General features: G+C 43.3%; 1 protein-coding gene across 5 annotated transcripts in view; it reads right to left on the reverse strand.

The window, feature by feature from the left end:
- Positions 1 to 14,576, reverse strand: part of STAB2 (stabilin 2) — an 88,802-nt gene that overhangs the window by 31,595 nt on the left and 42,631 nt on the right. For all 5 annotated transcript variants that reach the window (XR_008577448.1, XM_054828409.1, XM_054828400.1 and 2 more), the window contains 12 exons: positions 12,799 to 12,935; positions 12,335 to 12,449; positions 11,299 to 11,376; positions 11,040 to 11,132; positions 10,819 to 10,926; positions 7,415 to 7,546; positions 6,209 to 6,334; positions 4,769 to 4,825; positions 3,475 to 3,567; positions 2,795 to 2,990; positions 2,170 to 2,265; positions 1,125 to 1,170 (listed from right to left, as the gene is read on the reverse strand). Coding sequence is in view for 4 of the 5 variants with exons in the window: in XM_054828409.1 (XP_054684384.1) it covers positions 1,125 to 1,170; positions 2,170 to 2,265; positions 2,795 to 2,990; positions 3,475 to 3,567; positions 4,769 to 4,825; positions 6,209 to 6,334; positions 7,415 to 7,546; positions 10,819 to 10,926; positions 11,040 to 11,132; positions 11,299 to 11,376; positions 12,335 to 12,449; positions 12,799 to 12,935 (1,277 nt within the window). In the remaining variant the exon portion in view is untranslated. The remainder of the gene's footprint in view (positions 1 to 1,124; positions 1,171 to 2,169; positions 2,266 to 2,794; positions 2,991 to 3,474; positions 3,568 to 4,768; positions 4,826 to 6,208; positions 6,335 to 7,414; positions 7,547 to 10,818; positions 10,927 to 11,039; positions 11,133 to 11,298; positions 11,377 to 12,334; positions 12,450 to 12,798; positions 12,936 to 14,576) is intronic.

Raw genomic sequence — 14,576 nt, forward strand, 5'->3', positions numbered from 1 at the left:
TTGGGACAGTTTGTCCTTCTGTATGCAAGCGTGGGTTTACTGCCCCACGAGCTCTGTATAATATAGGGATTGCTCCCTGGTGTCACCCAGGGACAACATCACAACACAGCCAGCACAATCTTGTCCTTCCCCCCCACTCCTGCCATGCTGGCACCTGTCCTCATACCTATGGGTGGTAGGTACAGGTACAGTGGGTGGATAAGGCTCAGGAGAAGAACAGCCTGCTTCTCCTGTCAGAAACACAGTCTTGGTGTCAGTGCACGTGGGATCCCCTGAGCAAATCTAAGAGTGGAGTTTTGACAAAAAAGCCTAGTGAGATGTCACTGCTGTGAACTGCAGTTCACAAACACAAGGGGGAGAGAATGATCTACATCTGGGAAAGAGGGGGCTTGCCCCTCTGGTTTCTCTGCTCCTGAAAGCTGAGAATTTCAGCTGTGGCTGAAAATGAGGAGTCTTTCCAGCCACCTTTCCTTGTTTTCTACATGTCTTGGGTAATGTAAATCTCGCTGTCTGGTCAACGATGGGGGGTGGGTGCACTTCAGTAAATGGCTCAATGCGAGTGACTTGCTCCTTTGAAAACTAGTTAGTGTCCCAACACTGGTGCTGGACCACCAGGAGTGGGGTTTTTATGTTTTGATGTGAAGGACAGAGCTGTTTCTTGTCAAATGCAGCTCTTTGGTGAAGTCCTTAGTGCTGATGGCATTTCTCAGTTATACGTGTGGTGGCGGACGGGGCAAATAGGAGGGACAGATAGAACCCACCTGAGAAACCCACCTTTGTCATCAACCTTGCCCTGCCCTCCTTTAGTGCTGCAGGCTCCATTTCTTTGTGTGTTGCATGGTAGGATGTCTCATGGGTGTTGGTTTTTTTTTTTCCTCCTCCCCACAAAATCTCATTTGTTTCCCCTTTTAACATGCACATTTTGAACTTTTTGGCCTAATAACTGAATATGTTACATTAACATAATCTCTTATCTCTGTGGCAGAAAACATGAGGGTTATCTATGCTTCTGGGAAGTTTTTGTAAAGAGCAAGATGGGCTATGCTTTCTGCTTGCAAAAGATCTCCTGTTCCGCTTGCCCCCCTTTCACTGGAGGAAGAAAAAGAAGTGGATTTCATACATACTTAGCACTGGTATGGCATGAGGCATTACATGCATCATCCTTGATTTCTGCAAGAATTAAAAAAAAAAAAAAAGAAACAGGGATCAGAACCTTTTGGGTCAACATCCTTCTAGTTTCCCAGTCTTTTGCTCCCACCATGCAGAGCTGGTGTCTGTTACAAGTTCTGGGCTAGACAACTGCGCTCTCAGTCTGTATAGAGACTCCATCTGCATAGATCAGTGGGTAACACTTAAATTCAGTTGTGGGGAAGGGGCATGTCAACATATTGCCAGGAAAACATTCCACCTGTTGTCATCTTGTCATTTATCTGTATTTACTCTGGTGAGTTTTGCACATTATTAGTTTAATTATATAAGCGTAGGTTTTCCAAAGGAACCTAAATTTGCTCGGATAAAGCAACTGTAGCAACTTTTTAACTATAAAGTTAATTTCATTACTATTTTTTCCCGAAACAAATTTGAAACAGATCTTGAATGTTATTATTAATGTGCTTATACATTTTTTATTTTATACTATTGTACATGGAGTTCTAAATAGTTATTTAATACATTTTAATTATGTCTAAATAAAATTTAATTTTATTTGATATAGGGGCTGTATTAAACCAACACAAAATTATTTATTTGCTAATTAATTTTTATTGTATTAGCAAGAAGATAATTTAATATCCAGTGTTGTATAGGTAAATCAACTTATGGAACACTGGAGAGGCTTTTGATCAGAGGATCAAAATGTAGTATGTAACTCTGCAAAATATGTAGCCTTAACAAATGGGATATTATTTTGGGACGGATACAGGGTGATACAGTTAGAGAATTAGTTAAGGCATTTGTGTCTCATGAGCAGTATCTCAGCTGGCTCTTTTAATATGGTAATTAATTGCCATAGCACGTGAGTGTCACCTGTATTTCACTGCATGTGGGAAGCTGCTGGGTATCTGGTAGTGCACTTGGACCTTCTGTGCTGGGATCTGATCACGGCTCTATTTCTGGCATTTCCTGAAATGCTCACTTCTCTCCCCAGAAGAAAAAGGAGGGGGCACTCACCGGTCTCACACGTCACTCCTCTCCAGCCGACGTCACATTCACAGGAGCCGTCCCCGTCGATCCCGCTGCTGCATTTCCCGTGGACACAAGCGCACGCTGTGGGGAGAGATGGGAGAAAACCACTGTCCCTGGGCAGGGTAGCAGTGTGTGCAGTGAGGGGAAGGAAGGGCAGGAAGATGCCCCAAATGTCTTCTGCTGACAGCACCTTCTCTAGGCTATTTTGAGAAATGCTTTGGCTTGTGCTTATTGGCTTCTCCCTACAGATAAATCTAAATTCAACATATGCTTATCTTTCCTCTGTTCCCAAATAAAGGGACTGAAATGGTATTTTAATGGGAAAGCATTGGTGAAAAAGCAGTGCTGAAGAGGATTATTTTCACCGGGTGCTGTTCTAAGCCTGTAGTGTGTCAGAGTAGGAGGCACTGTCTCCAAACAAGGGCGTAGAGAAAATACCATAATGGGGAAAGAAAAGGGGTTAATGATGTTTTTAAGGCTGGCCTGTTACCCTGGAAGCGATGTATCTTTCCAGGATCTAGAACGGACATGGTTAGAATATCTAAGGGGAATGTTTTGACATCTGACGAGACTAGCGAAGGTGCCTGTGTGGTTCAGGGATGCTCAGTACCTTGATCGCAGTTGTGGCCGTATTTGCCTTCGATGCAGCTTTCGCAGGCTGTACCGACAAACCCCTCTCCGCACTCGCAGGTGCCTGTGCCGTTGATGCCATCTAGGCAGATGCCGTTTCCGAAGCAGGCGTTCCCTGCTTTCCCTGGGCAGGGCTGGCACTGCTGCCCGAAGAAACCTGCGCAGCACTCCCTGGTCTGGAACCAAGAAATGCCGTGCTGAGGGTCGGGATCAGGGTAGCAAGCATGGCAGCAAGCACGTGGCTGCTGGGTATTGTCTCTTGGGACTGCTGCTGGGTGGAGGTGAACTAGAGATCTGGATTTTTAGCAGTGCTTCAGCTCTGCTGGTCTCTGGCCATGCTCCTTACTGTGTCGGGGCTCAGGCTGCCACCCCAAGTCCTTGGTGGGACCCAGGTGCCCTCCACCACCCCAGGGAAAGGTGGATGGGATTGCTAGGGACAAGCATGGGGTTACCCTTCCAAACCTGTGCTCCCTCTGTGCCACATCGGCTCCCAGCCCTTCCTATGCTGCAGCTATCAGCAGCCTTTAACTTTCCAGTCTCTGCTGCATCCAGAATAAAGGCCAGTAAATATTTTGTCAGGGACCGCCTTGACACACTGTGTTTAGCATGGATTACAAGGAGGGTGAAGTTCAGGGATGAAGGTTCCTGGCTTTTACTCACGATGACAGTTTTGGCGCACTTTGGCTGGCACCCGATCTGGATGGTGTACGTTGTCATGTTGTTTTCTGAGAGGACGCAGTATTTATCTCCTGCCTGAACAAGAATTGAAGAAACAGCTGCACTTCTGAGTAATATTGATCAGCTGCTTTCAAATGTTTTTAAAAAATGGGACATTAACTTTACACATGCTGTGCATTGACTGACATGTGCACAATGAAAATGAAGGAAATTTAGAAATAAAAATGCATTAGCTAAATGATTTTTTTTCCTAGTGAACATATGATCGATTTAACTCTGTGCCCTGTAGCATTTTAAAGATGTGTCTAATACTACCTTTGCTCAGAATCAAACAGGTTTTTTTTTTTAAGTTTGTCAAACATTTCTTTTTTTTTTTCTGACACATTTCCTGTTCTTCCTAATTCTTCTTGGAAAAGAGAGTGCCAAAGTTCTGTGAAAACAGCTGTTGAAACATTATCTTCCAGGTCTGGACACAGCTGGGAAAGATTGCTTGCTGAAGATGACTTGCAGGTCTTGTACACTTAGGAGATTGAGATAAGCATCCATCTAGCTGTTCATTGTAAAGGAAATGGTAATGTTTTTGAGTTTTGCCCATGAGCAGTTCAGTTTGACTTTGCCAGCCAATTACTTTAGTGGGATGGATGGGACCTGATCTGCTTTGGAATCCTATTACTGGCATAATTAATTAAAAAGTAGTAAAGGAAAATATGCTTATATAATCCTAACAGAAGGGCTTTCCCAGGGAAATTTAGATGCCAAGAAACTCTAAGTCTTATCGTGGTTGACAGGGACCTGCTAAATATCTGCAGTTCTCGTGCATTGGATGTGGGCACCCAAAGTCTCTATAGTTTCCTTGTGACAATAACTCACAGCATGTTGCTGGGGACAGGTTGAGTTTGTCCTTCTGTAGATCTCTGATTTGAAGGGCTAAAAGCTGCTTCTGTAATTCCTCCTGTAGCAAGCATACTCCAGACCATGTTCAACTCCCTCAGTTTTGCATGGTAGAAGTAACCTTTGCAGTTTGAGGAGTCTTCAGTTGTCCCAATGCATACTAGAAACTGGGCTTTCAAGATAAAACTGTCTAAGCTGCCCTTGAATTTGCTACCTTGCTCTCAGGGTGGATTGAGTTTATTGACTGTTAGCAATGTATGTAGCAGGCTGAAGTAACTACGATAATATAATTGCCTCAGTTTCAACAAAAATTAAAAACAGGATTGAATGCATTTATGCTCAGTTTTGATTAAAAAATAATTAGCATTAATGATAAAATACTTACTATTTCTATTGTTCCTGGGGGACAACTTGATGGCTGTGAACAAATTCTGCACTTTTCCTTAAGCAACACAAATGGGAGGTAGTTAACAGACTGTATAGAGCTGCAGACAGGTTGTTTAACAGAAAATGCATTGTTTCCAGCTATATTTCTAAACCTAGCCTGCAGGGTGTGTAGTCAGGATAATCCCTTTGGTGAAGGTAGCTGGACTGCTCAGCAAGGAAGAATGTCCCTCCCAGGGGGTCCGTAGGGACACCCCATGGGAACCCTTCTCCCAAGGGGAAGGAGAAAGCAAGCTCTCGTGGATATTTCGCTTTGCTCTTCTAAAGCAATGCCTCCCAAAGACCTCCCCGCTGAAAGCACAGGAAGAGGCAAATGCTGAGCTTGGATGTAGTTTGCCTGTGGCACAAGGGCAATGGCAGCTTAGAAATGGGAAAACTCATACAGCATATGTGTCCTATGCTATATACATGTGTGTGACTCATTTGCACATCTAAGGACAGTTTCTGCAAAATGCTTAGGTACATGTTGTACCTAATATACAATGCTTAATATTATTCCTGCTTAGCTAAATATGTGCTTAGTTTTGGTAAGGCTTAAATTAATGTTCAAGTATGTTGCTGCATTTGAACATAGCAGGGAAAAGAGTTTTCCATGGGAAAACAGAGGACTACGTGCGAAGCCTGGTCAGTATCCGATAGAGCAAAGCGGGGGGAAAGCCTTGAGTGAAATACACTCAGATAGGGGACCGTATCCCAAGGAAAAGAATTAAGCTTCAAAAGTTCATGCCTGTTAAATTTGCACAAGTCTCGCTTTGTCTCCCTTGGCTAGTTTGTGTCATGCCCCATAAAAAAGGGAGGTACCTGCTGGTTTGCTGTCCTATTTGACTCAGTCAGGAGAAAAGACAAAGGGAACCTTTCTCTGTCACTTTGAGAAAACCACATCCTATCCTTTAAAGGAATGTAAACCCATTTGTAGTTCATATGTAAAAGGAACAAAAGAGGGAGAATGCTTTACTCAGAGGGCTGGAGGAATTCATGTGTATGTACAGCGGTAATCTACACCTGGAATGAAAAATTACTTCTTATTAAAAAATATTTTTATTTTCCATGGTGTTTTCCCCCCCCCACTTGTTTACTTTGTAAACAAGTGGCCTGGCTGAGAAGATGTATTAGAGTAGTGCAATGCTATTATTTTCTGAAAATTAAAGCTCAGGAATTGCTTATTCTTGTGCTACTCTAATTATATTTTATCTAGGCTGTCAGTACGCTGCAGGATCAAAGCAGTCTTAAGCTAAAACTCTGGTAGGAATATCCTTTGTGGAAAATGCTTGCATTCCTTACTGGGAAATACAGTGTCACGTATCCTGAACATTTTAGCCGTGTTTGGCTATACATCTCTCTGATGGGCCTTTTAAACATCTATATGAACAGAACCACTTACGGTGATCACGGTATCATTGATATCACATCTATTCTTCTGGATTTCCAGGACTTTTCCCAAACCATGAATAATTCCTTTGTCTGTTGCAACATTTGTATAGCTTATAGGTGCATCATTTATGAATAGCTGCAAAAGAAATGCAATCAGTTAGAAAGCAGCAGAGCTGTTTAGGACCTTTATGGTAACTGCAGCAGTAGTGGGTGAAAGAAGGAGCAATGTACAAGCCTCACTTCAGGAGAACCAAAGAATGTCATTAACTTCAAGCACTTGTTGACATCCCAGTTTTGCTGTGTTTAAGAGCTTCACTGGACTGGAGGTCATTAGATGGCATGCAGCCTGTTGAAGTTTCTTAGCAATAGGATTTGGCAGAGCAGCTTGTTTCACTGTGGGATGCAAAGGTTTTGAAGAAGGAGCCTAAAGCAAGTCAAGAACTGGGTTTGCTGTCTATGGGGTTGATGGGCTTCAGGGAAGACCTCCTAGAAACTGCTCCTTCAGGAAGGACTTTCATCATCTCACAGCTACCCTACGTTCCCATTGTGCCCTCCCCAGCAAGAGCCCCACAAGCAGATGTTTCTTCCAAGGCTCTGCTGTGGGCAGAGCAAACAGCAGGACTGAAACTGTTTTGGTGAGAAGCTTTCTGTCCCCCTTTGCCCATGCCCAGAGGGAGCTCTGGGGCAGAGAAGGGGAACCAAGTTCCCTTCCCAGCTGTGCCACAGAGTTGGGTGTGTCACTTAATCTTGATCTGCCTGATTTTCCCATGAGTGGTGTTGAAAGGCAATTCATATTTGTTGCCAAGTGCTTTGAGCTCTTAGGACTGAAAGTGGAGTAAATCCACAGAAAATAGAATTAATGTTTTATAATTGAAGGCAGGTCTCTAATAGCTCTTGGAAGTCAGAGTAATGACTTTTGTGATGCAGGCTTGTAGCTGCTAGAGATGCACGTCCACCACAGTAGCTTCTAAAATGCAATGCTAAATGGGAACAGTATAACTGAAATCAAATTCAATCAAAGATCCCTTCAAGGGTGACTTTGAATTAAGCAGGTCTGAGAGAGACATTGCATTTGAGTGACATCTTTTGTGCTATTAAGTCCCAGAAGCTAATGGTGGGTGCACAGCTCCTTTTGACTGCATGTTAGTTTAAAGTTGAAGCTGGATACATAAAAACCATGAAACCTGTTTCTCTGAGCAAGTGCGGACAGCAGTACCTGGCCGTTGTGGAGGAAGAACCCAACCTGGTAGGAGAACCCCAGCATGGTCTCCCTGTGCATGCCGTTGTGCAGGTTGTTCTTCAGTAGCTTCTCATCCAGCACAACGTGATAACGGATTTGGCCTTCATCCTGCAAATACACGATTAAATTCAGAGTTACATAACAAAGCATGGAAAGTTCTTTGGGATAACTTTTCCCACAGGGTATAAGCCAAACATAGATTGCCTGAATTTAAGGAGAAGCTTCTCCAGCTGTCAGGTTATTTCATATTTCTTATTGTGGAAAGTCTACATTCCTGTCATAATGAAACTTTTATTCATCATGGGGGACAGAAGGCTATTGAACTGGTCGGACCAAGGTTTGCTTGTGCCTGATAGTGTCTCTTTCTGTGTATAGGGCTGGCTGACAGACTCAGGGAAAAGTTATTTTTAGGACTCTGAACTTCATGAGTTCATTTGACATAAAAAGTTGTGTATTCATGAATGCTTTTATAATCTTCCCCATGCCTATTCCTTCTTCCTTTGGGAATCCCTGAATAACCTGGAGATGAACATTTACAGCAATTTATAGGTTGGTGGGTTTTTTTATCTTCAGTTAATAAAGTGATAGAACCACACCTGTTAATTGTAAAGTTTTCTATATGTTATTGCTAGAGTATTAATTTTTCATTGATGTTGTGAAATTATTCTCTGTACATCAAAATTTTGTGAGGGCTTCCCAAGGTTTTTGCAGCTTGTTCCGAAGCAGGGGGCTCCCAGAGCTCTCCTTGACTTGGAGGAGGAAGCAGATGTGAGAGAAGCTGGGGCATTTGGAGGGTTTAGGAGCTGCCTAGCCAACAGATACAGTGCTGCTGCAGCTGTATGTCTTTGCAATAAAGGGTGTTTGTGGGAAATCCCATTGCCAGCTGGCCTCCTGTTCTGAACATTCATACTGCTCCTCGCTCTTCAGCTCCTTCAAAAGTGTTTGAAAGCAAGAAACAACCCCAGGCTGCAAGATCTGTGATGTTGCCTGGCTTTGTCCACAGGGTGAAGTAGTGGTCAAAGGCTGAGCCTCATTCTGTTTTATTTTCCACAGATTTAACAAAGAAATATTTGCAGGCAAGAAATTGGAAATTAAGATAGAGCTAATCTGTTAAGGCATAGGCCTCCATCAATGTCCAACCCTATTTAATCCTCCTGACTTGGATGCTTTGGAGGGAAAATTAACTCTCACGCATCTCCATTTCTGTCTTTAATCACCAGTAGAGTGAGAACAAAACCTTGCTTCCAGTGAGGCCAAGAAATGGGGTCTCTTCCCTCTGCAGCAGAGCTCTCCCAAGGTGTTTTGAAGAGGATAAGGCTTAGGCAGGCTTAACCTTGTTGTTGTTTTCTGATTTTCTTTGGTAGATTGCCACACCAGGCAAGGTTGGGAGGACGGAAGAAAGACAGAGGAAACATATTGGTAAGTAGTGGAAATGAAAAGGATTTCTGTGTGTGTGTGTAACCCAAATCCAACGGGATTGATGTCGTAAAGCTACCTGTGTGTGTCTCAAAGTTTGTTATAAATGCTTCTTACAGTCATGCGGAAATGATGTTGTCGTGTCATGAAACTAACTAAAATAGTGTTCAAAAGTCATTTGAGCATATGTAGCTTGATCATGTGTGAATTCTTCTGGTGAGGCAGCAAGTGGGACTCTTGCTGTGAGTCTGCCAGTTAGTGGTAAATGTTTTGCGACAAGTCATTTGAACCCTGTGCTCCTCAGCTTCCTGGCTGCAAATGGAGACCATGAAAGTAGGGACAGAGTGTGGCAGGGTAAATATTTATGGAAGAGGCAGGGAAGTATTAATGTCATTGAGCAAGTCATGGGTGAAGCTTCCTTTGCAAAGTGTGGCTCTTGATATGCATGTTCAATAAAGATGTTTCAAACTGGAGCAAATTGAAAGGAAGGTGCTGGGATGACACAGGAAACAGATAGCTTATCTTGGGAGTAGACTGACAGGATTGAGAAAGCTGTTTGGCCTTGTGAATATCTGATGGCACTAAAGATGATCTGCTCCATAACCTTCCCTGTCACCAAGGTCAGACTGACAGGCCTGGGGTTCCCCAGATCCTCTTTCTGGCCCTTCTCATAGGTAGGTGTCACGTTGGCTAACCTCCAGTCCGCTGGGACCTCCCTGGTTATCCAGGATTGCTGATAAATGATGGAAAGTGGCTGGGTGAACCCTTCTGCCAGCTCCCTCAGTACCCTTGGGTGGATCTCATCTGGCCCCATAGACTTGTGTGTGTCTAAGTGGTGTAGCAGATCGCTAACCTTGGTTTATGGGGGTTTCATCCTGCTCCCCATCCCTGTCTTCCAGCTCAGGAGGCTGGGTACCCAGAGAACAACTGGTCTTACTGCTAAAGTCTGAGGCAAAGAAGTCATTAAGTACCTCAGCCTCTTCCTCATCCTTTGTCACTGTGTTTCCCCCTGCATCCAATAAAGGATGGAGATTCTCCTTAGCCCTCCTTTTGTTGTTAATGGATTTATAGAAACGTTTTTTATTGCCTTTAACTGCTGTAGCCAGATTAAGTTCTAGTTGGGCTTTGGCCCTTCTGATTTTCTCCCTGCGTAACCTCATGACATCCTTGTAGTCCTCCTGAGTTGCCTGCGTTTTCCTGGCATAAGATTAAAGGGATATAAACTGGCCAAAGGTGTGCTGTCAAAATAATTTAAACTAGCTCTGGGCATGAGGGCTGAGGTTGGCAGAGGAGGCGGGATGGACACGTCCGTGCTGGTGGGAGGAGCTGGTGGCCAGGTCAGGCATGATCCTGGTGTGCGGCTCCTGGGAGTGGGCAGCAGCAACGGGATTTGCCTGGGGAAATTTTTCTAGCCAGGAAAACTTCAGAAATTATTCTGAGCCCTGGGACTGGCCAACGGTGCTTGTAAACTGGGATTAGAAACGGTCTGTAGAAAGTGGTTGGGCAATAGCGTTCCTGCAGGAGTGACACAGCAAGCATCTGGATAGTTTTAAGGAAGAGTCAGACTATTTTGTGTCATTATTAATGATGGGGTTGCCAGTGATCACGGGGACTGGACATGTTCATCTAGGAAACTCACTTCAGTGTTATTCCTGGTCATTTCTGTACTGATCATCTTTGGGGGGGGGGAAAGTCTACTGATGAAATGTCTTGGATATTATCAGCATAGTTTTACTCTAGAGAAGGACAAAACCCAGAACAAATAGCTAGGCTCTTCTAGCAAGGCAGGAAAGTATGGGTGAATCCATCCCTCCTCACCCCTTCTGGTGTTAAAAACAAAACCAAACTTACTGGATTTTTGGAAGACAAATCCCTCTTCCTATTTCTGTGTCCCCTCAATCTATCCACTTGAAACCGAGGTGAGATACTGAGCTGTTAAGACAAGTCTTGTGAGTAATACATACCAGAGTAGCTGACTTTTTATCCCTTAGGTAATTTTCTATGGCGTCGTTGCTTGGGGCAAAGATTGTGTATGTGTTTGCAGCTTCTATTTCTTTTGCCAGGCTGTATTGCTGTTGTGAAACACATAAAAACAAATCAGAATGACCACTGATAGTCCGATACCAGTCCAAATGCAAACGAAGCAGAGAATTGCTTCTATTCTTAAAAGGATGTGAAAGCTTACAATAATGTAGCCCCTGAAAATGGAGTAATCAGGCATTTGCTCTAGACGGACCAGCAGCCTCGGCATGATGGTGCTGCGGAGGGGTGTCAGAACCTGAAAAGGGAGCAGATATCCCATGTCAGTGCACGTGCACATGCTGTGGTAGCAGCTGCAAGGAGAAAATGCTGTTCTGCGCAAATACTTTTTTCCCCAAGAGTTGTTAATTATTTTCCGCTGCTCGTGGTGCAGAGGAACAAATCCTCCCTATGTGGCCATATACCTTATCAATAACATGTATGATCCCGTTTGTGGATGTGATGTCGCCAGCCACGATGTGAGCTCCCTCGAGGGTGAGGTTCTGAAAGAGGGAAAGGAGAAATGGTTTGCTTTTGCATCGCGGTGGCAGTGTTTTCCTGGCGGTTCATGCTGTGGATTTCCACACCTTCCCAAACACTTGCCTGGGCCTCCACCACGGCTCCGCTCACGCCAGTGTGTACCTGCCCCCAGGGAACTGTGCACAGGAAAGGTGACTTTGGGACTCAGTGCTGCTCACCATGCACAGACCGGCAAAGCCATGGGGTCGTTTGCACTGGGGTGGTTCCCTGGGGTAGGTGCACTCACCCTCATCCCACGGCAGGATGAGGTCCTGTGCCAATTCATGCCCTCCCGTATCTGTGCAGCTTTGAAGGACCCTATTCATGATTTTCCCTCAGGCGAGAGAGGCAAAGGGAACTTCTTCCTCCCTTAATGGGGATGAAGCGCTTAAATGTGCCATAGGAATTCCCAGAAAATCCTCCTCAGAACACAAAGTACTAAATAAAAAGGCTGAGGGGGAAGGTCTGTCAGTTGTAGTTATTTACCATTAAAAATACCTTTGGGTGGTTTGGGACTATCAAGTTGCACATGCAGACATGTGCACAGTATCACTGCTTCCTCCTACCTTCCCAGTTCCCTAAAGTAAGTTATCTGGTTTCCTTGATGATCTTTGTCTTAAATTAGTTCACACAGGCTGCTCCAGGCAGGGACTATGCTTCCGCTTGGCTCTGAGGCTGTCCAGCATTTGCAGCAGCTACTGGGACATTAGGAATAAATAATATTGTGGACAAATTTCAGCTGGGTAAAGTGGTGGAGAAAATCAAGTTATTGTTTCTCCTAGAGAGGCCAATATAATTGCTCTATTCCTTTAATTTTATGGCGTGGTCTTTTTTAACATACAGGTACATAATGCCTGTGTGGTTTTGTAATACAAGAAAGTTGGTGGCAGTGACGGTCAGGGTTTGGTGTATGATACCACAGTGGTTTGCAGGTCATCTCACCCCATTTTCTTTAGACAGGTGTAGGAAGTTGCTCTGTAGAGATGTTGGCAGCATGTCAGAGGACGAGAAATTCTGGAAATCAGCGAAGCTGTAAGTTCCTGTCAATATATGATACCTAAAGAAATTTAACAGGATTTGATGGTTTTGCATATTTTTTTTTTTAGATGAATATGTCTAAAACTGTTTTTTTTTAAAGCAGGAATTGTTTATACAATACCTAGTACAGCTAGGTTCTGATCTTAGCTTGGCCTTTAAACATTTCTGACATAATACAAATAACGGCTTTATTTTCAGTGGAGTTGCTACGGAGATTTATACCATTGTAACTAGAAAGAAAATTCTATGTCCCTCCCCTAAAAATGTAAGAGTTATCTTGCTTTAGAGGCTTCAAACCAAAGTCTTGTTTGGAATGGAAAGCAATTCAGTAAAAAAAAAAAACCCAAAACCCCAAACCATTAACCTACTTCAGTAGGGTTGGGATGTTACTTTTTGACATCCAAAAGGCTTTCTCATCTTCATTCATGTTTTCAATTGCTTGAAGAGAAGGCACGAGGACAGTTAGGTTTGAGGTGGTGGACAACACTGAGTTTATCTCAGCCTCCTGCATGAAAGTAAAGAGTGTAAAATAATTCATCCTGAGGATGATCTATAAATAGCAGCCGGTGACTTTTTAGCAAGGTGCAGTATGTGACGTGCTTTGTGACTGGCTTGGAGAGGAAAAACTATTACACTGAGCAACGACTTGAACAAAAGCACTTAGAGCTGTACAAAAATGGTAAATTAGTGTCTATTTTTTTTTTCTTTTACAGAATAGATTGCCAGCATTTAAAGGGCAGAAGCAATGTTTAGGTCAGAATTGTTTGTTATTATGAAACACAGAATTTGCTTCCCACAACAATTAGTCTGTCTCATGGATTCTATTTTATGCACTTGAATTGTTAAATAAATAAATCATGGTGATAAATACTACTAGTTACTGATAACTTCAAGTAACCTGCTCTTACAGAGCAGAACACTCCATGCTATTTAATAGATAGAAGGGTTGTGAACCATGAAATAAGAAACCCACATGACACAATGTTCCTATTTGGAATAAGATTATTTAACATGGCTGGGATTTTTTAAGATGTCCAAGGGATATCTGTGCCCACTAGCACTGCGGTGGGGCTTGTTGCTGACAGCTCTAATTTTAGATGGGAGATGTGGGCTCTGTAGTATGCATGGACTGATTAATCTTCCATATATTTGTATCTGCCTTAAGGATGGAGAGAGCCTCCACTGGAGAGGATTTTTCTAGTTATGTGGATTTTTTTTTGTGGGGTAGAAAAGGACAACTCAAGGCTTGAATGTGGTCTTGCTGAAAGTGGGTTCTTCAAGCTTTTCACAGGCTCTATAACTTGTCATTTTTTGATACTGCAGAACTTGAGGAAGCAATATGAGCTTGGGTTCTACCTTTTTGCAGCTGGTATGCTGCCTGGAAGCTGGCTTGTTTTGGATAGTCCTTCGATACCCATACTGGGTTTTAAGTCAAGAAGAGAATCGACTCCCTTAAATAGCTGGGAATTCTGTCTCTGTTAAGATCATCTTTCTTTCTAGCCATCATCACTGTCACCTTCCAAATATTTAAATATAGAAATAGCAACAGACTTCCCTTTCTTATCCTTCTTGGCCAGCAAGAATAATATTTGGTTATAAAAATTGGTAAACATCACATTCCTGCTGAAGTATGAAGTTAAAAACCCCACAGATGGATATACCTCCCTGTTTTGCTCATATTTGTTGCTACCATTATTTAAGGGATACCATTTCTCTGAAGTGTAGCAGAAATTTCCACAGCCCTGTTTCAATAGATTATACATAATCTGCTCCCTGAATTTTCCCCCCTGCTTCATTACCTGAAGAGCACATTACCAGGTGCACAGCCTCTCCTATTCTGCTCATTTCTTTCACTTCATTAGCTTCTCTTTACAGTGTCCAGTGCTGCAGCCTGAGCCCAGGGCCAGGCAGAACACTGATTTAAATTAGCCACGCTGGCACCTCTCTTAAGCAGCTCCCTGAGGTCCCTGTTGCAATTGCGAGCTCTAATGATCTTGGAGTCATCTAACTTTGAAAAGCATGAAAGCAGGTAATATGCTGTGACTTCTGCTTCTGATGCTATTCATTAACATATCCCTGTTCCCTTCTGTTTTTCATGTATTTGCGATACACTTATATTTAGGTTTTAAGCTCTCTGTGGGAGAAG

The sequence above is a fragment of the Grus americana genome, chromosome 1 (assembly GCF_028858705.1).
Source record: "Grus americana isolate bGruAme1 chromosome 1, bGruAme1.mat, whole genome shotgun sequence".
In the NCBI taxonomy this organism is placed as follows: Eukaryota; Metazoa; Chordata; class Aves; order Gruiformes; family Gruidae; genus Grus; species Grus americana.